The sequence below is a fragment of the Papio anubis genome, chromosome 5 (genome assembly GCF_008728515.1).
Source record: "Papio anubis isolate 15944 chromosome 5, Panubis1.0, whole genome shotgun sequence".
Classification (NCBI taxonomy): domain Eukaryota; kingdom Metazoa; phylum Chordata; class Mammalia; order Primates; family Cercopithecidae; genus Papio; species Papio anubis.
In genome coordinates, this window is record NC_044980.1 from 124,580,540 (window position 1) to 124,606,009 (window position 25,470).

At 39.1% G+C, this 25,470-nt stretch overlaps 1 protein-coding gene across 3 annotated transcripts in view; it reads right to left on the reverse strand.

Annotated features, from left to right (window-relative positions):
• Positions 1 to 332: 332 nt before the first annotated feature.
• The window catches only part of MEIKIN (meiotic kinetochore factor), a 136,504-nt gene continuing 111,366 nt past the window's right edge, over positions 333 to 25,470 (reverse strand). For 2 of the 3 annotated variants that reach the window (XM_003900088.5, XM_017959850.3), the window contains 2 exons: positions 12,350 to 12,476; positions 333 to 718 (listed from right to left, as the gene is read on the reverse strand). In XM_003900088.5, coding sequence (XP_003900137.2) covers positions 696 to 718; positions 12,350 to 12,476 — 150 coding nt within the window. In that variant the 3' untranslated portion in view covers positions 333 to 695. Of the gene's footprint in view, positions 719 to 749; positions 868 to 12,349; positions 12,477 to 25,470 lie in introns of those variants that run through there. The other variant, XM_031666783.1, reaches the window with a different exon arrangement.

Consider the following 25,470-nt stretch of genomic DNA (forward strand, 5'->3'; position numbering starts at 1 on the left):
GGTTTTTGTTGGGATAAGGTAATGTATTAAATAGTGTAGGACTGATTATACATATTATACATTCCCTACTTCAGCAAACCTTGAGTATAGAGTTTCTTTCAGTCAGACCTGAAATTAGGTCTCTCACTCATGTGGTTTCAATTAAGTTCTGTTAAAAATAGCTTGTAATATAAGCATTTTCATTTTTAGTACTTCAATAACTTCACTACTTTTTTGTTTTGTTTTTTGTTTTTGTTTTTCTCTACATTGCTTTAGAGAAAGATTTACTACTTTTAATCGTACTAGCGATAAACTTTGAAGGAAAAAAAACAATCAAAGGAAGTTACATTGTACCCTGGCATTGTCTTTTTTTTTTTTTTTTTTTCCTTCTCAGACCTCTCAGGGATGAAGGCTCTTTATGAATAGCTAAAACCATCCATTTTAGTGTACAGTCTTCTAATACCAATTATTTGGTTCTTTATCTTGTAATATAAATACATATATTTAAGAAGCATATGGAAGAATTATTTTTTCTTAACTGATTAAAAGTAAATGACAAGAACCTCAGTAGAATTTCAACACAGAGATATATCACAAATAACTGGAGAATTTTTAATTTTTAATTTCATATAATTTCAGGCAGACATTCTGCTTTATAGACTTTGACTTCACATTTCTGTCTTCAAAGTAGTGAAAATTCAGCCACAGCTGTTTTTTCATGCCATTTTTATTATGATATCTGGAGAAAAAAATATAACAATAGATTACTTTGTACACAAGCAGGTGTCCAATACTTATTAATAACCAGTCTGCAGGGGAGAGAGCACTTGATGCCCAGGTCACTCTAGTTTCAGCCCATCAAAACTTAGGAAACAAATCCAGAGGCCACTAAAAAAAAAAAAAAAAAAAAAAGGGAAAATTTGGCACATCCCTCATTCCTTCTAGGGCATGCTGAGGACATGTTCTCTTTGGAGAAGCAAGGAGATCTGCTCAACAACATTCTGGTTGAAGGCCCAGCAAAAATTGCTGTCAGTGGCCATCACAGGGCCTTTAACCCCAGCTTTGTAACCTGGAGCACTTGATCCAGTTGTTCTTTTCATCCCCGCCCTCAGCCACCACCCAGGAAGAAGCCTCTCATATTCTCTTGCCCACCCTTCCTTTGCATTTTCCTACCCTTTATTTCAGTTGAACCCAGGTTCCGTCCCGAAGACAGGACTGCTTCTGGTGCCTTTGCCCCCACATCTTGTGCCAAGAGATACAGAGTGGAACCAGCTTTACCTAGTTAACATTGCCACTTTCATACTATGATATACCTCATCTCTGGCCAAATCAGCCTATATCAATGGCTCTGAAATTCTGTTGCATCTAAAACTACCTAGGATTTTAAAATCCTGATATCTAGGCCATCTTCCATACCAATTAGATCAGGAACCCAAATATCAGACAACCAGGAAGGTATGATGTGCAGCTAAGTTGAGAACCAGACACCTGTATCTTTGCTATTCAAAGTGGGGTCCATGGACCAGTTACGTCAGCATCACCTAAAAGGTTGTGAGAAATGTAGAATCAGCAGTCCCATTCTAAATGTACTGAATCAAAGTCTCCATTTGAATGAGATCCTCAAGCAATTCACAAGTACATTAAAGTTTGGGAAGTGCTGGCTACACTATACTACTCTTTACTACTCCCTGTTTACTGACCTCAGACACTGCTCACTCATTGAAGACTTTGGAAATGGTTCACAGTCATCCTCTCCACATGAACTTCTGAGTAACTTCCCAAGTGGGTAATCAGCCCACCCAACTATCTTGTCTCACCTACCCTTCAACTTCTCAGTCTTCAAATATACATCCAAGCCCATGACCTATATTTTCCCTTGCCATCACCTACAGTGCATCATTTCAGACACTTCACAATACTACAGACCCCAGTCATCTCTAACTACTATTCTTTCTTATTACCCTGCACCACTACCTATGTTAGTCACTAAGTCTTGTCAATTATACCAATAAAAAATTTCTAGTTTAGACTGGTTCTCCTAAATCCTACAGAAATCCTAAATCAGATGCCTGAGGTGATGACCTGGGAATCTGCATTATTTATAAGTTCCTCTGGTGGTCTGAGCACCACATTTTGAGATGCACTAGCTCAGATACTTATTTTTTCAACTTTGCTCACTGGAACTTTTGCAAAACTCCCACTTGGCCTTTTTGTTTTTAGGGTTATTTCTTCTCAAATCACCCCTATACTTCCTGTGAGAATGAGCAAATAAAAAGTAAATTTAGGCCAGGTGTGGTGGCTCATGCTTGGAATCCCAGCACTCTGGGAGGCCAAGGTGAGCAAATTGCTTGAGCCCAGGAGTACGAGATCAGCCTGGGCATCATGGTGAAACCTGGTCTCTACAAAATACATAAAAATTAGGAAGGCATGGTAGCAACTGCCTATAGTCCCAGCTACTTGGCAGAATCACTGGAGCCTGGAGGGTCGAGGCTGCAGTGAGCTGCGATCACACCACTGCACTCCAGCATGGGTGAGAGAGCAAGACTCTGTCTCAAACAAACAAACAAACAAAAACACATATATGCCTCCATTGGGCTTGTTTTACATATCTGACTTCCTCTATGAGACTATAAACTTTATAAAGACAACTATGTCTTTATATCAGTATCACCAGCAACTATTTCTAGCATATGGCATCCAGACTCAACAAATGTTTGCGAATGAGTGAACAAAACAACTGGAGAACTTCATCTTTTCATTCTATAACCATATGACACTAAAACAAGAGACTTAAAAGGCCTCCAGGATGTCGAACTAGTTTGATTTCTTTATCCCCAAGGCACTGGCTGGCATACTTCATCTCTGTATTTTCACTAGAACAATGGTTCTGTGTCAAAGACTATACACACTTACCTGACATGTTCTTTACATGAGGTGGCATAACCAAATTTGCCAACAATGACACTAGCCAGTCAGCATATTTTAGGCTTTCTGCAATTTGATAAAAACCAAAGAACAGGCTGGGTACAGTGGCTCATGCCTGTAATCCCAGCACTTTGGGAGGCCGAGGCAGGTAGATCATGAGGTCAGGAGATCAAGACATTCCTGGCCAACACGGTGAAACCCTGTCTCTACTACAAATACAAAAATTAGCTGGACATGATGGTACGTGCCTGTAATCCCAGCTACTCGGGAGGCTGAGGCAGGAGAATCGCTTGAACCAGGGAGTCGGAGGTTGCAGTGAGATGCCACTGCACTCCAGCCTGGCAACAGAACGAGACTCCGTCTCAAAAAACAAACAAAAAACAAAAACAAACAAACAAAAAAAATACAACCAAAGAACAGTTTTCAAAAGGGAGATGAAGAAGGCTAAACTTGAGAAATTAACCTAACCTATAGAAACAAATAATTATTGCATAATGAGTGACTATTATATGTCACACTCTTTGCAAAGATTATCTTAGTCCTCACAACAATTCTTTGAGGTAAGAACTACTATTTTACCAAGATAGGAGGTAACAATTCTTTGAGGTAATAACTACTATTTTACCAAGATAGGAGGCTAAAATTCAGAAAGTTTGAGGAATTTGCTTATGTAATAGTTAGAATTTGAACTTAGGGATGTCCTATTCTTAAGTGATTTCTACTACCATCTTTCAGATACTCGAATTAATATGTTTCCACTTCATTTGTCATACATCTGTGTGAATCTTCTGCCTGCTATTATTATCTAGAAAATCAAACTTCTCACTAAAGATAACATATGCATCCAGTTAAAGGCTGTGATTCTACAGTACTAGCCTGAGAAATGAATTCATAACACATAATTTATCGTCTCTTCTGGAGCTCAAAATAAAATAAAAATTATTTAAAATTTACTATAAGGATAGCTACAGGTTTTGTCTGATTAACCAAAAGGTATTATTAGACTTCTCTAACACCTCAAAGTTAAAAGTGTCCTCTCAGGTTCCTACAGTGTCTTGTTCTAGTTCTGATTCTACAAGTGATAAGCTCTATGAACTTGGGCAAGTCACTTAACCTGGCCACGTCATTTTTGTTATATGTAAAATGAGTAAAATAAACTAATGAAATGGTTCTCAAATGTTTGTGCTTACTGGAATCACTTTCAAAACGCAGGTTCCTGTGCCATCTCTAGAGACTATAGTTTACCAGGTCTATAGTTATTCTGGTGGAGGTGGTCAGAAGGACCACGCTTTGAGAAACCTTAGACTAGATGTTTTCTACAGCCTCCTTTATCTGGCTGTCACTATTCCAATGACTTACCCACACCACCTCCTCTATCACATCTCTTTGGTTCACTTTCAACATTGTTTTTTCTTTAATCAGCATAGTGCCAGTTATTAATGAACAAAAAGTATACTGATCACAGTCCTAGACTGAAATTCAAAGTGAATTTCACCCTGTAGTCCTGATTAGATTACTGCCAAAATAGCTAAAACTTTAAATGCCAGGACTAAAAATAGGCTGCTGCATGTTTAAAATAACATGATCACTAGTTAGCTTGGCGCTTTGCTATTTTTACTAAAGGAAAGAGACAAGTGGCCAGAGGTTGAAAGGGAAACAGGAGGCAGCTGTTATGATGAGAGCCTAGAAAGAGGCCAGGAGATGGCACCATTAGTTCATTACTTCAACATTAATGGGGAGGGGAAGTAAGGGCAGTTATCTCTGTAAATTAAACTGAAAAACTTCAGTCTGAACACTCAAAAGAACCCCCCAGACACACTTTAGTTCTGATTTGTTGCATACTTAAGTCCAGAATTTTGACAATATCTAATGTCAGAAACTAATATGACAAGCCAAAAAGATCAAATTAAAAGTGTTTTTAGTGTTATTTGTAAACTTTTTTTTTTCTTTTTTTTATTTTTGAGACGGAGTCTCACTCTGTTGCCCAGGCTGGTATGCAGTGGTGCGATCTCAGCTCACTGCAACCTCTGCCTCCCAGCACCTGCCACTACGCCCAGCTAATTTTTGTATTTTTAGTACAGACAGGGTTTCACCATGTTGGCTAGGCTGTTCTCGAACTCCTGACCTCAGGTGATCCACCCACCTCAGTCTCCCAGTGTGCTGGGATTACAGGCACGAGCCACCACGCCTGGCCAACTTCTTTTTTTTGAGACAGAGTCTCACTCTGTTGCCCAGGCTAGAGTGCAGTGGTGCGATCTTGGCTCACTGCAAGCTCTGCCTCCCAGGTTCATGCCATTCTCCTGCCTCGGCCTCCCGAGGCTGGGACTACAGGTGCCCGCCACCACGTCTGGCTAATTTTTTGTAGTTTTAGTAGAGAGGGAGTTTCACCGTGTTAGCCAGGATGGTCTCGATCTCCTGACCTCCTCGTGATCCACCCACCTCGGCCTCCCAAAATGCTAGGATTATAGGCATGAGCCACCACGCCCAGCCCAGCCAACTTCTTCTTAAAGTATAACAAATACACAGAAATGTACACATATGTACAGCTTGATAGGTTTTCACAAACACAACATACCTGTATAAACAGCACTGAGATAATGAAACACAACATTACCGGCACCCTAGAATTCCCCCTTGTAATCTCTTCCAAGTAATGCCCCCACTCCAACAAGGGCATCCACTATCATGATTTCCATTATAATTTAGTTTTGCCAGGTTTTATACTGTATGTGAATAATATTAAATATACTCTACTGGGTCTGGCACCCTTTGTTAAATGCATCATTATGTGTGTAATTGTGTATATAACATGTAATATGTAACAGTTGCATTTTTTTTTTAAACATAACTTTATATTGTTGATTTTCACTGCTATATAGCACTCTAATGAATGAATATACCATAGTTTATCCATTTTGCTTAATGGGCATTTGGATAGTATCCAGCTTGAGGCTATCATGAACACTGATGCTATTAATATTCTAGTAAATATTTTTTGGTGACACATATATACATTACAGTTGGGTATATTCCTACAACTGAAATTGGTGGGTCTCCAAAGGCTTTCCACCTTTGTAATTTCCAGAGGTCAAGTAGTATAAGGGACATCCCTATTAAGGTGAAGAATGAGGTATTGCATCTGGCACCTCCTATAACCAAAAGGGAGACACAATGCCTAGTCAGCTTTTTTGGATTTTGGAGTTAACATATTTTCTCATTTAGGTGTGCCACTTCAGCCCACTCACTAAATGACCTAAAAAGCTGCTAGATTTGAAGGGAGGCCCAGAACAAAAGAATGATCGCAACAGGTCGAGGTTGCTGTGGAGCTGCTCTGACAATTGTGCCAAATGATCCAGCAGATCCAACGGTGCTTGAAGTGTTAGTGGCAGATAGAGACGCTGTTCGGAGCCTTTGGCAGGTCTCTGCAGGTGCATCACAGGGTGAACCTTTAGGATTTTGGAGTGAAGTCCTTCCATCCTCATTGGAAAACTACTCTTTTGAGAAACAGTTAAGCCAAACTTTAGTAGCAACTAAGCACTTAACCACAGGCCATCAAGTTACCATGTGACCCACGCTGCCCATCATGAACTATGTGCTATCTGACCTACCAAGTCATACAGTTGGTGTTAATGGCTGCACACCATTATCAAATGGAAGTGGTTTATGTAAGATTGAGCTTGAGCAAGCCCTGAAGTCATAAGTAAGTAACATGAGGAAGTGACCCAAATGTCCATGGCCCCTACCCTTGCTGCATTACCTTTTTTCTCACTGCCTGCTCTGAAGATGACATGAGGAGTTCTCTACAATCAATTGACTGAGGAAGAGAAAACTCATGTTTGATTTACAAATGGTTCTCTATGATATGCAGGCACTGCCTTAAAGTGGACAGTTAGAGCACCTACAACTTCTTTCTGGGACATTCCTAAAGGAAATTGGTGAAGATAAGTCTTCCCAGTGGCAGAATTAAGAGGAGTGCACCTGGTTGTGTGCTTTGTTGAAAGGAGAAATAACCAGATGTTTAACTATATTCTTTCTTTCTCTCTCTCTCTCTCTCTCTCTCTCTTTCTTTCTTTCTGATGGAGTCTTGCTCTGTCACCCAGGCTGGAGTGCAGTGGCCCGATCTCAGCTCACTGCAAGCTCCGTCTCCCAGGTTCACGCCATTCTCCCGCCTCAGCCTCCTGAGTGGCTAGGACTACAGGCACCCGCCACCATGCCTGGCTAATTTTTTTGTAGTTTTAGTAGAGACGGGGTTTCACCGTGTTAGCCAGGATGGTCCTGATCTCCTGACCTCGTGATCCGCCCATCTCGGTCTCCCAAAGTGCTGGGATTACAGGCTTGAGCCACCACACCTGGCTGATGTTTAACTATATTCTAGAGTGGTAGCCAATGATTTGGCTGTATGGTCAGGGACTTGGAAAGAACATTGTATTAGTCAGGGTTCTCTGAAGGACAGAACTAATAGGAGATATATATATATATATATATATGGGAGTTTATTAAGGAGTATTAACTCACATGATCACGGAGTCCCACAATAGGCCATCAGCAAGCTGAGGAGCAAGGAAGCCAGTCCAAGTCCCAAAGCTGAAGAACTTGGAGTTCGATGTTAGAGGGCAGGAAGCATCCAGCATGAGAGAAAGATGTAGGCTGGGAGGCTAAGCCAGTCTAATCTTTTCACATTCTTCTGCCTGCTTTTTATTCAGGCATACTAGCAGCTGAGTAAATAGATGGTGCCCACCAAACTGAGGGTGAGTCTGCCTCTCCTAGTCCACTGACTCAAATGTTAATCTCCTTTGGCAATACCCTCACAGACACACCCAGGAACAATACTTTGCATCTTTTAATCCAATGAAGTTGAGACTCAGTAATCCATCATAAGTGGACTGAAAAATTTGAGAGGAGGCATTGGACGGACCTTTTTTTTTTTTTTTTTTTTTTTTTTTTTTGAGACAGGATCTCACTCTATTGCTCAGGCTGAAGTGCAGTGGCACAATTACAGCTTACTGCAGCCTCCACCTCCTCGGGCTCAGGTGATCCTCCCATCTCAGCCTCCCAAGTAGCTGGAACTACAGGAGTGCACCACCACACCTGGCTAATTTTTGTATTTTTTTGAAGAGATGGTTTCACAATATTGCCCAGGCTGGTCTCAAACTCTTGGGCTCAAACGATCCACTTGCCTCAACCTCCGAAAGTGGTGGGATTACAGGCATGAGCTATCACACCCGGCCAGGACAGACCTCTCTCAATGGGAAAAAAAAAAAAGAAAAGAAGAAGGAAAGAAAAGAAGGATGTATCCCATAAAATTCTCACCAAAGGTGGTCTTAGCAGAGGAGGATTTTAATAATGAAGAGAATATAGGATAATCAAGTCTGTGGAAACCAGTCAGTCTCTATTCCAGCCACCTCTGTCAGAACAGGGCTGGGGAAAGAGGCTAACTGGTATCCTCTTTGCTTATGGCTCAGGAACAAAGTGGCCATGGTGGCAAGAATGGAGGTCATACATAGGCTCAGCAACATGGATTTCCACTATGCAAGGCCAACCTGGATGCCACTGCTGAGTGCCCAACCAGTCAGCAGCAGACAACACCACTGACTCCAAGTATGGCACTATTTCTCTGGGTGCTCAGTCAGCTTTGTAGTTGAGTACATTGAACTACTTCTATCATGGAAGGGGTAGCATTTTGTTCTTACTAGAACAGACATTCGATACAGATTTGCCTTCCCCATACAAAATTCTGCCAAAATTGCCATCCACAGTTTCACGGAATGCTTTACCCATTGTCACGATATTCCATACAACATTGCTTCTGATCAAGGAACTCACGTCACAGCAAAATAATTGCAGTATGAGTCACTGCTCCTGGAATTCACTGGCCTATGTTCCCTATCATGCTAAAGCAGCTGGCCTAATAGGATGATGGGATGGCCCTTTGACGATTCAGTTATAGCACCAGCTAGGTGGCAACAACTTGCAGGTAGGGCAGAGATCTCCAGAGGGCTATATATATATGCTCTGAATCAGCATCCAATAAATGGTACTTTTTGCCCTCCATAGTCAGGAATCAAGTGGTAGAAACAAAAGTGGCACCATGCATTATTAACCCTGGTGATCCACTAGGAAAATTTATTCTTCCTGTTCTCATAATTTTATGCTCCACTGGCTTAGAGGTCTTAGTTCCAAAGGGAGAAATTCCTCCACCAGGAGACTAATTCCATTAAACTGGAAGTTAAGACTGCCCCCAGTCACTGTGGAGTCAACAGGCTAAGAAGGGACTTATGGTGTTGACTGGAGCGACTGATCTGGACTACCAAGGGGAATCTGAACTACTACTCCATAATGTGGTAAGGAAGAATATGTCTGGAATACAGGGGATCTCTTAGGGTATCTGTTAATTTTATCATACCCTATGATTAAGGTTAATGGAAAACTACAACAACCCAATCCAGGCAGGACTACCAATGGCCCAGACCCATCAGAAATAAAGTTTGTGTCACCCACTAGGTAAAGAACCATGAGCATCTGAAGTGCTTGCTGAAGGCAGAAGGAATATGGCATGGGTAATGGAAGAAGGTGGTTATAAATACCTGTTACAATCACCTGATTAGTTAGACAAGTATCTTTGTTTTCTTCTCTCTCTTATTTCTTTATCATATAATGTGCAATGTATTAATAACAGTTAACTTTATATCACAGTTTTTAAGTTGCAGGATAGCAAGAAGAAGGGTGAACATTGCCTGAAACTTTGTATCCTCTAATGGGGAAAGGGTTAGCACATTTTCAGTTTTATGCAGGACAGTTGTAGCGTGTTAGGCAAAAGTATGACTTTATTATTATCTTTATTTAGAGACTAAATATGGTTTAAGGAGATGCAAATGGATGCGTAGTTGATAAGGAATGCGCGGTGATGGTTAGTTGTATATGACAACTTGTCTAGGGTGTATTACACAATTATTCAATTAAATACTAATCTAAGTGTTGCTGCGAAGGTATTCTGTAGAAGTGGTTAATATCTATAGTAGACTTTATATAACCTTTAAGGAGATTATCCCTGATAATATAGGTGGGCCTCATTCAATCAGTTGAAAGGCCTTAAGAGCAAAACTGAAGTTTATCTGAACAAGAAGAAATCTATCTGTAGACTGCATCATCGGCTCCTGCCCAAGAGTTTCCAGCCTGCCATACAGTTTTCAAACTTGCCCAGCTATACTTATACAGCTCCATAATTGTATAAGTCAATTCCTTGTTTTATTCTCTCTGGAATGGTAATTAGCATACATTAGGCCTTATTATATCCTCTATAACTTTCAACCTCTCTTTAATATTTTCCATATATATATATGTATATATAATTGGCTCTTTTTCTTTGGTAGGATCCTGACAAATACAGGATCTTGCTATTCCCTACCACTATGCTGATGTTATCAGAGATAGAGATAGAAAGAAGTCAATTATGTGCTTTCTCCTTGAAAACTTCATAACCTAAGGAATATGAAATATGAAAAGTCAGCACCATAAATTAGGTCGGGTAGCGATATATTATTGTGATGGTCAATTTTAGATATCAGTTTGGCTGGAATAAGGGATACTCAGAAAGCTGGTAAGGCATTATTTCTGAGTAGATCTGTTTCTGTGAGGATGTTTCCAGAAGAGACTGGCATTTGAATCAGTGAACTGAATAAAGAAGATCTGCCCTCACCCAAAGTGGTCAGGCACCATTCAACTGGTTGAGGACCAGAATAGAAAAGGGAGAGGAAAGGCAGATTTACTCTCTCTTCTGGAGCGAGGACATCCATTTTCTCTTGCCCTTGAACCTTAGAACTCCAGGTTCCCTGGCCTATGGATTCTGGGAGTTGTATTGCAACTCCCCAAGTTCTAAGTCCCTTGGACTTGGACTTAGTGATGCCACTGGCTTCTCTGGTTCTCTAGCTGGCACATGGCACGTCATAACCACATTAGCCAATTTTCGTTAAAAATCCCTCTCACTGGCTCGGCATGGTGGTTCACACCTGTAATCCCAGCACTTTGGGAGGCCGAGACAGGTGGATCATGAGGTCACGAGATCGAGACCATCCTGGCTAACACAGTAAAACCGCATATCTACTGAAAATACAAAAAAAAAAAAAAAAAAATTAGCCGGGCATAGTGGTGGGTGCCTGTAGTCCCAGCTACTCGGGAGGCTAAGTCTGGAGAATGGTGTGAACCCGGGAGGTGGAGCTTGCAGTGAGCTGAGATCGCGCCACTGCACTCCAGCCTGGGTGACACAGCAGGACTCTGTCAAAAAAAAAAAAAAAAAAAAAATCCCCTCTCATATATCTCTATCTCCGTTAGGTTCTGTTTTTCTGGAGAACCCTGACAAATACAATTATTAAGTATCAAATGAGTAGCACTGAATTGAGTATTCAAGGAACTTGTAAAAAAGAGAGATCTCTGTAGACTTAGAGAATGCTCAGGGCAGGTACTGTGGAGGAAATAAGTACAAGAATTAAGAATGGACATCTTGGTTGAATTGAAGCTGTACATATCTAACTAAATTTCAATTGCTTCATTGGCTGTTTATTCATAAAAATTCCAAAGTGCCACTGAGTAATTAGACGTTCTAGCTTAAGCATAGTGAGGGGAGATGTTAAGCCTTCTAAACTTAAAAAAAAAAAAAACAAGAAAAAACAAAACAAAACAAAAAAAACACTGCATTTGGAGTTTAGAAAGCTTAAAAGACTGAATTCCTCTCTACCACTTGGAAGAAGTATGATCTTGGACAAATTCCATACTACCTTAAATCTCAGAGCCTTAATACATAAAATGGGAATAACAGTACACATCTTATCTATTATAAAGTCAAATTGATAAATACATGAAATATAAGGTTCTTAGCACAGTGCCTTTCACAGAGGAAGTACTCAACCAATATGAGGTGAATGCAAAAACATCTCCACATCTCTAAAAAGAATGCTACTAAAATTGAAACCAAAACAATACTAAATTTCACATAACTATAAGAGGAAGTATCCTGGATAAATAGATTTTACATCAGTGTCATATGCTAATTTTTCAAAAGATAAAGTATCTGTCTTTAAAAAAATTATTTTACTCTGGTTCTGGTTCTGAAATCTGACCAGACTTTTTTTTTTTTTTTTAATGAAGAGACAGACAGTGTCTCCCTCTGTCACTCAGGCTGTAGTACAGTGACCTGATGATAGCTCACCATAACCTTGAACTCCTAGGCTCAACTGATCCTCCTACCTCAGCTATCCAAAGTGCTGGGATTATAGGCATGAGCCACTGAGTCCACCCCTGACCAGGCTTTTATAATTTTACCATTTCCACTTTGTGCAAGAACTCTTAGAATACAATTTATATCTGAATTTCCTGTGTACATAAGGCATTTTTAATGAAAAAAAAGTTTTCTATCATTCAAAAAGTATGCTCTGCATTCATACTACAGTACCTTGAGGGATATCCTTAGGAAGAGAATATTTCTTCTTCTTTACAATAACACCTTTATTTTTCACTTGTCTAGTTCCTCCTGGTGATGCTCTAATAATACAACATATTTCTGATGCATTTGCAGGAAACTGGAAAAGAAAAAAAGCAGATATTACATAATTCCTCCAAATATTACATTTGTATGTTGCTTTATTTCAAATGCAACTAGTCTTAATATCTGTATTTCTTAGATATTAATAATAGCAAGCATTTATTAAATGCTTACTCCACTCCTAACAGTAATTGGTTTTAAAAATATGTTCATTTAATATTCACAAAACCAAGCAAGGCAGATTATATTATCTCCATTTTATAAATGAGAAAACAGTTTCGGAGAGATTGACTTACTTAAGGATAGGGAGCAAGTAATGGTAGAGTTGAGATTCAAGCATGCTGAAGTGGGAGAGAAAGTTTGCATGATTTATTGAGTTAAAACACAAATTTAAATTTAACTGAGTTAAACACTAAATTCCTTAATTTTGTACCTCAGGTAATTCTGACAATTTCCCATCAGGCAGATAGTCTCTGGAATAAAAAAATACTGGCTGGGCACGGTGGCTCATGCCTGTAATTCCAATACTTTGGGAGACCAATGCAGGAGGATCCCTTGAGGCAGAGGCAGAGGCTGAAGCAGAGGCAGAGGGGGAGGGGGAGGGAGAGGAAGATGGTGAGGGGGAGCAGGAGAGGGAGTGGGAGGGGGGAAAGAAAGGAAAGAAATGCCTTATCTTTCAGAAGTGACATATCTTGTTTTTTAGAATTCAGAAGCAGAGATGTATTTATCCAGGGCTTCTGTTATTTTAAATAAAGTCTATATAGAAACTTATGTAATTTTTTTTTTTCTTTTTTTTTGAGACAGGGTCTCTTTCTTTTGCCCGGGCTGGAGTGCAGTGGCGTGATCTTGGCTTAAAGCAACCTCTGCCTCCCAAGTTAAGTGATTTTCGTACCTCAGACTCCCAAGTAGCTGAAACTACAGTCATGCGCCACTACATCTGGCTAATTTTTTTGTTTTTAGTAGAGACGGCGTTTCACCATGTTGGCCAGGCTGGTCTCTAACTTCTGACCTCAGGCGATCTGCCCGTCTCGGCCTCCCAAAATGTTGGGATTACAGGAGTGAGCCACCGTGCCCGACCAGAAACTTCTTATGTAAATTTAAAAAAATATTTTTTAAGTTTTGTAAGTATATAGTAGGTATATATATTTATGCAGTACATTATATGTTTTGGTACAGACATGCAATGCATAATAATCACATCTATGGAAAATCAGGTATCCATCCCCTCAAGCATTTATCCTTTGCATTATAAACAATCCAATTCATTATTTTTAAATGTACAATTTTAAATACCAGACTTTTATAATTTTACCATTTCCACTTTGTGCAAGAACTCAGAATATAATTCATAACTGCATTTCCTGTGTACCTAAGGCAGTTTCCTATAGGGCCAGCAAATACCAGGTCTTATTCATTCTTTCTATTGTTTTGTACCCATTAACCATCCCCACCTACCCCCACTAATCCCCACCCCCAGCACTCAGCTATCCTTCCCAGTGTCTGGTAACCATCCTTCTATTCTCTATCTCCATGAGTTCAATTGTTTTGATTTTTAGATCCCACAAATAAGTGAGAACAAGTGATGTTTGTCTTTCTGTGCATGGCTTATTTCCCTTAACATAATGACCCCCAGTTCCATCCATGTTGTTGCAAATGACAGGATCTCATTCCTTTTCATGGCTGAATAGTACTCCATTGTGTGTAAGTATCACATTTTGTTTATCCATTCATCTGTTGATGGACACTTAGGTTGCTTTCAAATCTTGGCTATCGTGAACAGTGCTGCAACAAACATGGGAGTGCAGATATCTCTCCGATATACTGGTTTCCTTTCTTTTGGATATATACCCAGCAGTGGGATTGCTGGATTGGTAGCTCTATTTTTAGTTTGTCTGTTTGTTTCCCCGAGACAGAGTTTCACTCTGTTGCCCAGGCTGGAGTGCAGTGGCGTGATCTTGGTTCACTGCAACCTCTACCTACCAGGTTCAAGCAATTCTCCTGCCTTAGCCTACCAAGTAGCTGGGATTACAGATGCACACCACCATGCCTGGCTAATTTTTGTAGTTTCAGTACAGACCGGGTTTCACTATGTTGGCCAGGCTGGTCTCAAACTCCTGACCTCGTGATCCGCCCACCTCGACCTCCCAAAATACTGGGATTACAGGCATGAGTCACCGTGCCTAGCCTATTTTTAGTTTTTTTGAGGAACCTCCAAACAGTTCTCCATAGAGGTTGTACTAATTGACATTCCCACCAACAGTTTATAAGGGTTCCCTTTCTCCACATTCTCACTAGCAACTGTTATTGCCTGAGTTTGGGATAAAAGCCATTTTAACTGGGGTGACATAATATCTTACTGTACTTTTGATTTGCATTTCTCTGATGATCAGTGATGTTGAACACTTTTTCATATGCCTTTTTGTAATTTGTATGTCTCCTTTTGAGAAATGTCTTTTCAAATCTTTTCCCCATTTTTGAATCAGATTATTAGATTTTTTTCCTACAGAGATATTTGAGCCCCTTTTCCCTACAGAATTGTTTGAGCTCCTGGTTATTAACCCCTTGCCAGATGGGTAGTTTGCAAATATTTTCTCCCATTCTGTGGGTTGTCTCTTCACATTGTTGATTGTTTCCTTTGCTGTGTAGAAGCATTTTAACATGATGTGATCCTATTTGTCTATTTTTGCTTTGGTTGCCTGTGCTAATGGGGTATTATTCAATAAATATTTGCCCAATGTCCTAGAGTGTTTCTTCAATGTTTCCTTGTAGTAGTGTCATAGTTGGAGGTCTTAAGGTATTTAATCCACTTTAATTTTTCTATAAGGTAACAGGTAAGGATCAACTTTCATTCTTCTGCATGTGAATATTCAGTTTTCCCAGTATAATTTACTGAAAAGACTGTCTTTCCCCAATGTATGTCCTTGCTACCATTATGGAAAATGAGCTCGCTTTAGCTGTATGGATTTCTCTCTGGGTTCCCTATTCGGTTCCATTAGTCTGTGTGTCTCTTTTTATGCCAGCACCATGTTGTTTTCATAGCTCTGTAGTATAACTTGAAGTAATATCATTCTTCCAGTTTTGTTCTTTTTGCTCAGATAGCTCTATTAGTCCGTTCTCATACTGCTATGAAAAAAATACCCCAAATTAGGTAATTTATTAAGGAAGGAGGTTTAATTGACTCACAGTTCCACATGGCTGGGATAGCCTCAGGAAAGTTACAATCATGGTGAAAGGCACACCTCTTCACAGGATGGCAGAAGACAGAATAAGTGCCAAGTGAAGGGGAAGCCCCTTATAAAACCATCGGATCTTGTGAAAACTCACTATCATGAGAAAAGCATGAGGGAAACTGCCCCCATGATTCAATTACCTCCACCTGGTCCCACCTTTGACACATAGGGATTACTACAATTCAAGGTGAGATTTGCGTGGGAACACAGAGACCAACTGTATCAATAGCTTTGGCTATTCTGGATCTTTTGTGACTGCATGTAAGTTTTAGAATTGTTTTTCCTGTTTCTGTGAAGAATGTCATTGGTATTTTCATAGAAATTCCATTAAATTTGTACATTGCATTGAGTAGTATGGATATTTTTATGATATTGACTCTTCCAATCTATGAACATGAAATATATTTCCATTTTTTTGGTGTCCTCTCCAATTTCCTTCATGTTTTATAGTTTTCATTGTACAGATCTTTCACTTTTTTGGTTAAGTAAATTCCTAGGTATTTATTTTACCTATGGCTATTGTAAAAGGGATTACTTTTTAAATTTCTTTTTCAGATTGTTCACTGTTGGCATATAGAAATGCTACTGATTTTGGTATGTTGATTTTGTATCTTGCAACTTTCCTGAATTTATCAGTTCTAATAGCTTTTTGGTGGAATCTTTAGGTTTTTTCAAGTATAAGATCATATTATCTGCAAACAAAGATAACTTCTTCCTTTCCAATTCAGATGCCCTTTATTTCTTTCTCTTTTCTGACTCCTCTAGCTAGGATTTCCAATACTATGTTGAATAACTGGTGAAAGTGAGCATCCTTGTCTTGTTCCAGGTTTAAAAAAAAAAAAAAAGGCTTTCAGTTTTTTCTCATTCAGTATGATACTAGCCGTGCGTCTATTATGTATGGCTTTTATTATGTTTGACAGAGCAGAAGCACCATCATCTCAGACAAATACTGCCACTTTAAGTTCCAGCTACCTTTCTAGCCTCATGCATTTCAAGGAAATCATTTCTATTCTACCTACAAGCAGCCAGAAAGAGCAGACAGTAAAACACAGATAAGACAGCTCCCACACAGAGGGAAATGGGGGGAAAGTCTCTTGGGTAACTGCCAAACTTCATCCTCATACAATGGGCCCCAGTAAAACAGTGGGCCTTAATAAGCACATTCCTTTCCCTGCAGGTGCACTAAGACAGGGAAGCTAAAAGCAGACTGGGGGCGTTGGTGGTGGGGAGGTATGCCTGCAGCTGCAGAAAGATGTATGGGAACACACACACAACTCTCCCTCCCAGATAAGCACAACAGGCCAGGCGTGGTGGCTCATGCCTGTTATCCCAGCACTTTGAGAGGCCAAGACGGAAAGATCAGTTGACGTCAGGAGTTCAAGACCAGCCTAGCCAACATGGTGAAACCCCAACTCTACCAAAAATACAAAAATTAGCCAGGCATGGTGGTGCATGCCTGTAATCCCAGCTACTCTGGAGGCTGAGGCAAGAGAATTGCTTGAACCCCTGAGGTGGAGGCTCACTTCCAGCCTGGGTGACAGAGCTAGAAGCTAGACTCCATCAAAAAAAAAAAAAAGGCACAACAGAGGGACACAGAAGCAATCCAAGCTTCTAATAAACTCTCCCACTCTGAATCCTTAAAAACTCTTAGTCTATAAGACAGTGTGCCTCTGACCTAACTCGGCCAGAAGGCTCCTCTCAGGTTTGTTTTCTCTAAGATAAACCTGCCTTGACTGGAAAGCTACCTTTCTTGTTTCTTTCCTTTAATTCTTACAATGTTGAGATATGTTCCTTCTATGCCCAGTTTTTTGATTGTTTTTATCATGAAGGGGTATTAAACTTTATCACATGCTTTTCAGCATCAATTGATCATATGGATTTTGTCCTTCATTCTGTTGACACAAAGTATCATGTTGATTGATTTGCATATGCTTAACCATCCTTGCATCCCTGGGATAAAACCTACTTTGTCATGATATGGTTTTTATTTATTTATTTATTTATTTGAGATGGAGTCTCACTCGGTCACCCAGGCTGGAGTATAGTGGTGTGTTCTCAGCTCACTGCAACCTCTGCCTCCCAGGTTCAAGTGACTCCCCTGCCTCAGCCTCCTGAGTAGCTGGGATTACAGGTGTGCACCACCATGCCTGGCTAATTTTTTTGTATTTTTAGTAGAGACAGAGTTTCAGCATGTTGGCCAGGCTGGTCTCCAACTCCTGACCTCAGGTGATCTGCCTGCCTCAGCCTCCCAAAAGTGCTTGGATTACAGACGTGAACCACTGTGCCTGGCTGATAAATGATCTTTTAAATGTATTGTTGAATTTGGTTTGCTACTATTTTGTTGAGGATTTTTCCATCAATATTCCTCAGAGATACTGGCCTATAATTTTCTTTTTTTGAGGTGTCTTTCTCTAGTTTTGGTATCAGGGTAATTCTGGTCTCACAGAATGAATTTGGAAGTATTCCCTCCTCCATTTTTCAGAACAGTTTGAGTAGGATTGGTATTAGTTCTTCTTCAAATGTTTGGTAGAATTCAGCAGCAAAGCCATGAGGTCCTGGGCTTTTCTTTACTGGCAGACTATTATGGCTTCAATCACATTACTTGCTATTGGTCTATACAGGTTTTTGATTGATGGTTCAATCTTTGTAGGTTCTCTGTGTCTCGAAATTTCTCCATTTCTTTTAAATTTTCCAAATTATTGGCATACAGTTGCTCATAGTGGCCACTAATGATCCTTTGAATTTCTGTAGTATTCATTGTAATGTTCCTTCTTCATCTCTGATTTTATTTACTTGGGTCTTCTTTTTTTCTTAGTCTGGCTAATGGTTTGTCAATTTTGTTTATCTTTTCAAAATACCAACTTTTTGTTTTGTTGATCTCTTGTATGTTTCTTCAAATTCATTTATTTCTGTGCTGATCTTTATTATTTCTTTCTTTTACTAATTTTGGGTTTGCTTTGCTCCTGCTTTTTCTAGTTCTTTAAGATGTGTCGTTAAGTTGCTTATTTGAAGGTTTTCCTCTTTTCTGATGTAGGTACTTACAGCTCTAAATTTCCATTAGTACTGCTTTTGCTGTATCCCATAGGTCTTGGAATGTTGTATCTCCATTATTATTTGTTTCAACAATATTTTCAATTTCCTTCTTAATTTGTCATTGACCACTGGTCATTCAGGAGCATACTGTTTAAATGCCAGGTGTTTGTATAATTTCCAAAATACATCATTATTGATTTGAAGTTTTACTCCATTGCAGTCAGGATAGATGCTTGATATTGTTTCAATTTTTTGAGTGTTTTAAGACTCATTTTGTGACCCAACAAATGGTCTGTCCTTTGAGAATGATTCATGCATTGAGGAGAAAAATGTGTATTCTGAAGCCACTGGATAAAATGTTCTATAAATATATATTAGGTCCATTTGTTCTACAGTGCAGATTAAGTCTGATGTTTCTTTGTTGATTTTCTGTCTGGGAGATCTGTCCAATGCTGAAATGGGCTCTTTAAGTCTCTAGCTGTTGTTATATTGAGTTCTGCCTTTTTTTTTTTTTTTTTTTTGTGAGACAAGATTTACTCTTTTGCCCAGGATGGAATGCAGTGATCCAAACACAGCTCACTGCAGCCTCAACCTCCTGGGATCAAGCAGTCCTTCCACTTCAGCCTCATGTATAGCTGGTGCCACCATGCCTGGCTTTTTTTTTTTTTTTTTTGGAGACATGGGGTCTCACTTTGTTACCCAGGCTGGTCTCAAACTCCTGGGCTCAAGTGATCCTCCCACTTTGGCCTCCCAAAGTGCTGAGACTACAGGCATGAGCCACCACACCCAGCCTCTCTCTTTAGCTCTACTAATATTTCCTTTATATATCTGGGTGCTCCAGTGTTAGGTGCATATGTATTCACAATATGCTCTTACTGAACTGACCCCTTTATCTTTATATAATAACCTGCTTTGTCTTTTCTGACAGTTTTTGCCTTTAAATCTGTTTTGTCTAAGTATAGCTACTTTTTTTTTTTTTTTTTGGTTTCTATTGGGATAAAATATCTTTTTCCATCTCTTTATTTTCAGTTTGTATCTTTATAGCTGAAGTGTGCTTCTTGTAGGCAACAGATAATTTGGTCTTGTTTTCTTTTTTTTTTTTTTTTAATCCATTCAGCCACTCTATGTCTTTTCATTGGAGAGTTTAGTCCATTTGCATTCAATGTTGTTATTGATAGTTAGGGACCTACTGCTGCCATTTTATTATTTGTTTTCTGGTTGACTGACGGTCTTCTCTTTCTTTTTTCCTTCCTTCCTGTCTTCCTTTTAGTGAAGATGATTTGCTCTTGCAGTACACTTCAATTTCTTGCTTTTTATGTTTTGTGTATCCGTTGTATGTTTTTTGATTTGAGGTTACCATGAGGCTTGCAAATATTATAACTATTTTAAACTGATGACAACACTGATTTCATAAACATGCAAAAATAATATTAAAACTCTAACTTTGTCCCCTCGCTTTTTAACTTTTTGTTTTTTCTCTTTATGTCTTATTGTACTTTCTATGTCTTGAAAAGTTGTAGTTATGATTTACTGGTTCACTGTTTAGTCTTTCTCCTTAAGTCAAGAGAAGTTTATACACTGTGATAACAATGTTATACTATTCTGTTTTTCTCTGTGCTTACTATTACCAGTGAGTTTTCTACCTTTAAATGATTTCTTATTGTTTATTAACATCCTTTTCTTTCAGAATGAAGAAATCCCTTTAGCATTTTCTGTAGGACAAATCTGGTGTTGATGAAATCCCTCAGCTTTTGTTTGTCTATGGAGATCTCTATTTCTCCTTCATGCTTAAAGGATTTTTGGACAGATATACTATTCGAGGGTAAAAGTTGTTTTCCTTCAGCACTTTAAATATGTCATGCCACTCTCTCCTGGCCTGTAAGGTTTCTACTGTAAAGTCTGCTGCCAGATGTATTAGAGCTTCATTTTATGTTGTTTCTTTTTTTTTTTCCTTGCTGCTTTTAGGATCTTTACTATATCCTTGACCTTTCAGAGTTTGATTATTAAATGCCTTGAGGTAGTCTTCGGATTAAATCTGCTTGGTGTTCTACAAACTTCTTGTCCTTGGATATTGATATCTTTCTCTATGATTGGGAAGTTCTCTGTTATTATCCCTTTAAATACACTTTCTATCCCTATCTCTTTCTCTACCTCCTCTTTAAGACCAATAACTCTTAGGTTTGCCCTTTTGAGGCTATTTTCTAGATTTCGTAGGTGTGCTTCATTTTTTATTCTTTCTTCTTTTGTCTCCTCTTTGTCTTTTCAAATAGCCAGTCTTAAGCTCACTAATTCTTTCTTCTGCTTGATCAGTTCTGCTGTTAAGAGACTCTGATGAATTCTTAAGTATGCCAAATTGCAGTTTTCAACTCCAGGATTTCTGCTTGATTCTTTTTAAGTATTTGAATGCCTTTGTCTAATTTACCTATTTTCTAAATTCTAAATTCTGAATTCTAAATTCCTTCTCTATGTTATCTTGAATTTCTTTGAATTTCCTCAAAACAACTATTTTGAATCCTCTGTCTGAAAGGTGATATTATCTCTATTCTCCTGGATTGGTCCCTGGTGTGTTATTTAGTTCTGGTGAGGTCATGTTCTCCTGGATGATGCTGGTGTTTATAGATGTTCATCAATGTATGGGCATTCAAGAATTAGGTATTTATTATAGTCTTTACAATCTGGATTTGTTTATGCCTGTGCTTCTTGGGAAGCTTTCTTAGATATTCAAGGGACTTGGGCCCCAAGTAACACTGGTTTTTGCAGACTTGCAGCAGTACCACCTTGGTAGTGTTGGACAAGACTTATTGCTAAGCAGTACCACATTGGTAGTGTTGGACAAGATCTGGAAAAATTATCTGGATTCCTAGGCAGAGACTCTTGTTCTTTTCCCTTACTTTCTCCTAAACAAATGGAGTCTCTATCTCTCTTTGCTGAGCCACCTGGAACTGAGGGTATGATGATGCAAGCATCCCTGTGACCACCACCAATGAGACTAAGCTGGGTCAGACCTGAAGCCAGCACAGCATTAGACCTTGCCCATGGCCTTTCCCTTCAGCGTGGTGAGTTCCCTTAGGCCCCAGGCTCTCAAGGATGAACAAGCAACCAAAAACTATCAAGAATAAAATTCAGGTCAGGCGCGGTGGCTCACACTTGTAATCCCAGCACTTTGGGAGGACAAGGTGGGAGGATCACTTGAGGCCAGGAGTTCAAGACCAGCCTACGCAGCATAGTGAGACCTGACTCTAGAAAATAAATTAGAAAACTTAGCCAGGTGTGGTGGTCCACATCTGCAGCCATAGCTACTCAGGAGGCTAAGAGAGGAGAATCACTTGAGCCCAAAAGTTGAAGGTTACTGTGAGATATAATCCCACTATTGCACTCCAGCCTAGGTAACAGAGAGAGACATCCTGTCTCAAAACAAAACAAAACAATAACCAGGAACGGAAAGAAGATTTGGAAAAGAAACAACCAGAATTTCTTGAAACGAAAAAGTTTTTGAAATAAAAAATTCAGTGAAAGGCTTAAGAAGCAGAGTAGATAGATAAAGAGAGAATTACTAAAGAAATTGTCCAGACTATAACGAATAAATGAACAATATTGAACAAAGGTTGAACGATATGGAGGACAGAATGAAGCCTAACATATAATTACCATTCCAGAGAGAATATAATAAATAATAGCTGAAAATTTTCCCAAATTGATGAAAGACATAAATCCACAGATTTAGGAAGCCCAATCCCAAGAAAAATCAGAATTTACAAAGAACAGCAAACAAAATTAATAATCAAGCCAGGTGCAGTAGCTTACACCTGTAATCCGAGTACTTTGAGAGGCTGAGGTGAGAGGATTGCTTGACTCCAGGAGTTCAAAACCAACCTGGGTAATATAGGGAGACCTCATTTTACTAAAAAAAAAAAAAAAAAAGCTGGGCATGGTGGCATGCATCTGTAGTCCCAGCTACTTAAGAGGCTAAGGTGGGAGGATCACTTGAACCCAGGAGGTCAAGGATACAGTGAGCCATGATCTTACCACTGCACTCCAGTCTGGGTGACAGAGTGAGACCCTGTCTTAAAAAATAATCATCATCATCATCCACTTATGTACGCATTCCAGTAAAATTATAGCACACCCCAAACAAAGAGACCTTAACAAAATCCAGTAACAAAAGATATATGTGTCAGGCCCCAAGACCACCCTCAGGCTCAGTGATTTGCTAAGACTCATAGGATTCAGAAAAGCTGTTTTACTCAGGGTTACAGTTTATTACAGCAAAAGGATACAGATTAAAATTGGCAAAGGGAAAAGACATAGGGCCAAGACAAGGAGCAGTTGTCCTCCAGTGGAGTCACATGATCAGCACTTAATTCTCCCATGTGCAAAAGGGAAGCTCAGTGCGCCTTGAGGTCAGGGTTTCTATTTGGGGTCAGTCACACAGGCATGTAGTTCCTTCATGACAGACCTCAGCTACTCAGCCCCCAGAGGTCAAACAGACATAGAGTGGACCAAAACCTCAGGCATCAAAAACAAGTATTTACCATAAACCAAATTGTTTGCATAAACTACCTGGCAAGGCCCAAGACTTCAGGCATACAGACATTCCTAAGAAGCAGAACACTCCAAGGACTCAGAGGTTATCTCCCAGGAGCCTGGCCACAGGACAGTCCTAAGGACCTTGGGAATGTGCAAGCCTGCTGAGTTAACCCTTTCCTGCATATACTTTACAAGGCAATGACAATTATACTATTAGGACAACTGTAACTGCCACATGTAAGTCAAAAGACAGTGGAATGACACCATCAAAGATCAGAGAGAAAATGACTGTCAACTTAGAAATGTGTACTAAGAAAAACTATCTTTCAAGAATAAAGACAAATTAAAGGCATTTTTTTAAACCTAACACAATCTACCACCAAAGATCTTCACTAAATGAACTAATCTAAATGGTGACTTTTTCTTGTTTTCTTTTTTTTTTACTAGAGATAGGGTTTTGCTATGTTGCTCAGGCTGGTCTTGGACTCCTGGGTTCAAGGAGTCCTCCCCCTTGGCCTCCCAAAGTGCTGGGATTGCAGGCATGAGTCACTGTGCCTGGCCGAAATGGTGAATTTCAAAATAAAGAAAAATGACCTGAGATGACTGTCCTAAGAGGCAAGAATAAAAGGTAAGTAAATTTAAATATATGTAATATAAACAAACATTGTCTAAATAATAGCAATAATGCTGATTATTATAATTCGGGATTAAAGAAAAGACAGCCAAAATACTGTAAAACAAAAATATATGTTGGGAGTGGATGATTGAACTTAAAAGTATTATAAGTTCCTTATATTTTTCGCCAACAAAGTTGAGTTATTGTTTAATTTTTAGACATTACTAACTTAAATATACCATGTAAAATTTCAAGAGTAGGCATGATTGATAGGGTTTGGCTTTGTGTCCTACCCAAATCTCATCTTGAATTATAATCTAAATTATAATCCCATGTTGGAGAAGGGACCTAGTAAGAGGTGATTAGATCCTGGAGGCAGTTTCCCCCATGCTGTTCTTGTGATAGTGAGTTCTCATGAGACTTGGTTGATAAGTGTCTGGCACTTCCCCTGTGCTCTCTTTTTCCTGCCACCTTGTGAAGAAGGTACCTGCTTCCCCTTTGCCTTCTACCATGATTGTAAGTTTACTAAGGCCTCCCCAGCCATGCAGAACAGTGAGTCACTTAAACCTCTTTCCTTTATAAATTACCTGGTCTCAGGTATTATCCTTATAGCAGTGTGAGAATGGACTAATACAATGCTAAGAAACAAAATAGAAAGTATGTTTCAAACCAGTAGGGGAAAGAAGTGAAATGGAAAAAGTTAAGTTTTTTTTTTTAATTTTTAAGAGTTTCACTGTGTTGCCCAGGCTAGAATGACACAATCATAGCTTACTGCAGCCTCAAACTCCTGGGCTCAAGTGATCCTCCCATCTCAGCCTTCTGAGTAGCTAGGACTACAGACATGTGCCACAATGCCTGGCTAATTATTTTTTCTTTTGTAGAGACAGGGTCTCTCTATGTTGAACAGGCTGGCTTTGAACTCCTGGCCTCAAGCAATCCTCCAGTTTTAGCCTCCCAAAGTGCTGAGATTACAAGTGTGAGCCATCATGACCAGCCAAAATTGTTTTTTCAATGAATCAAAATTTGTTAAGAAGAAAAGGGAGGCATACAAAAAAACTAGATGAAAGGAAATAATAATTACAATCACAGAAACAAGTCCGAATATATCAATAATCACAGTACATATAAATGGACTAAATTTGAAAGTTAAAAGACAGAGCTCGTCAGACTGGAAAAATCCAGCTATTTACAAGAGACGTACCATAAACATAAGACTATGAGAAGGTTGAAAATAAAAGGATAGAACAAGATATACCAAGGAAATAGGTAAAGAAAAGTAGGATAACTATATAGCAGACAAAATAGAATTCAAGACAAAAGAAAACATTATTAGAAACAGAAAGGCTTGCTAAAGAATGAAAACTGGTTCAGTTCACCAGAAAAACAACAATCATAAACATGCATGGAATAAATAAAAGAGCTTCAAAATACATAAAGCAAAATTTATAGATCTATAGGAAGAAAGTAATGAAACTACCATCATAATAGTGGCTAATTTCAACACATTCCTCTATGTTATTGATGGCTTAAATGATAAGCTATTAGGAAAGATAGAGAAATATTGAGAAACAGAATTAACAAGTTTTATTTAATTGACATATGGAGAATTTACCTACCAACAGTTA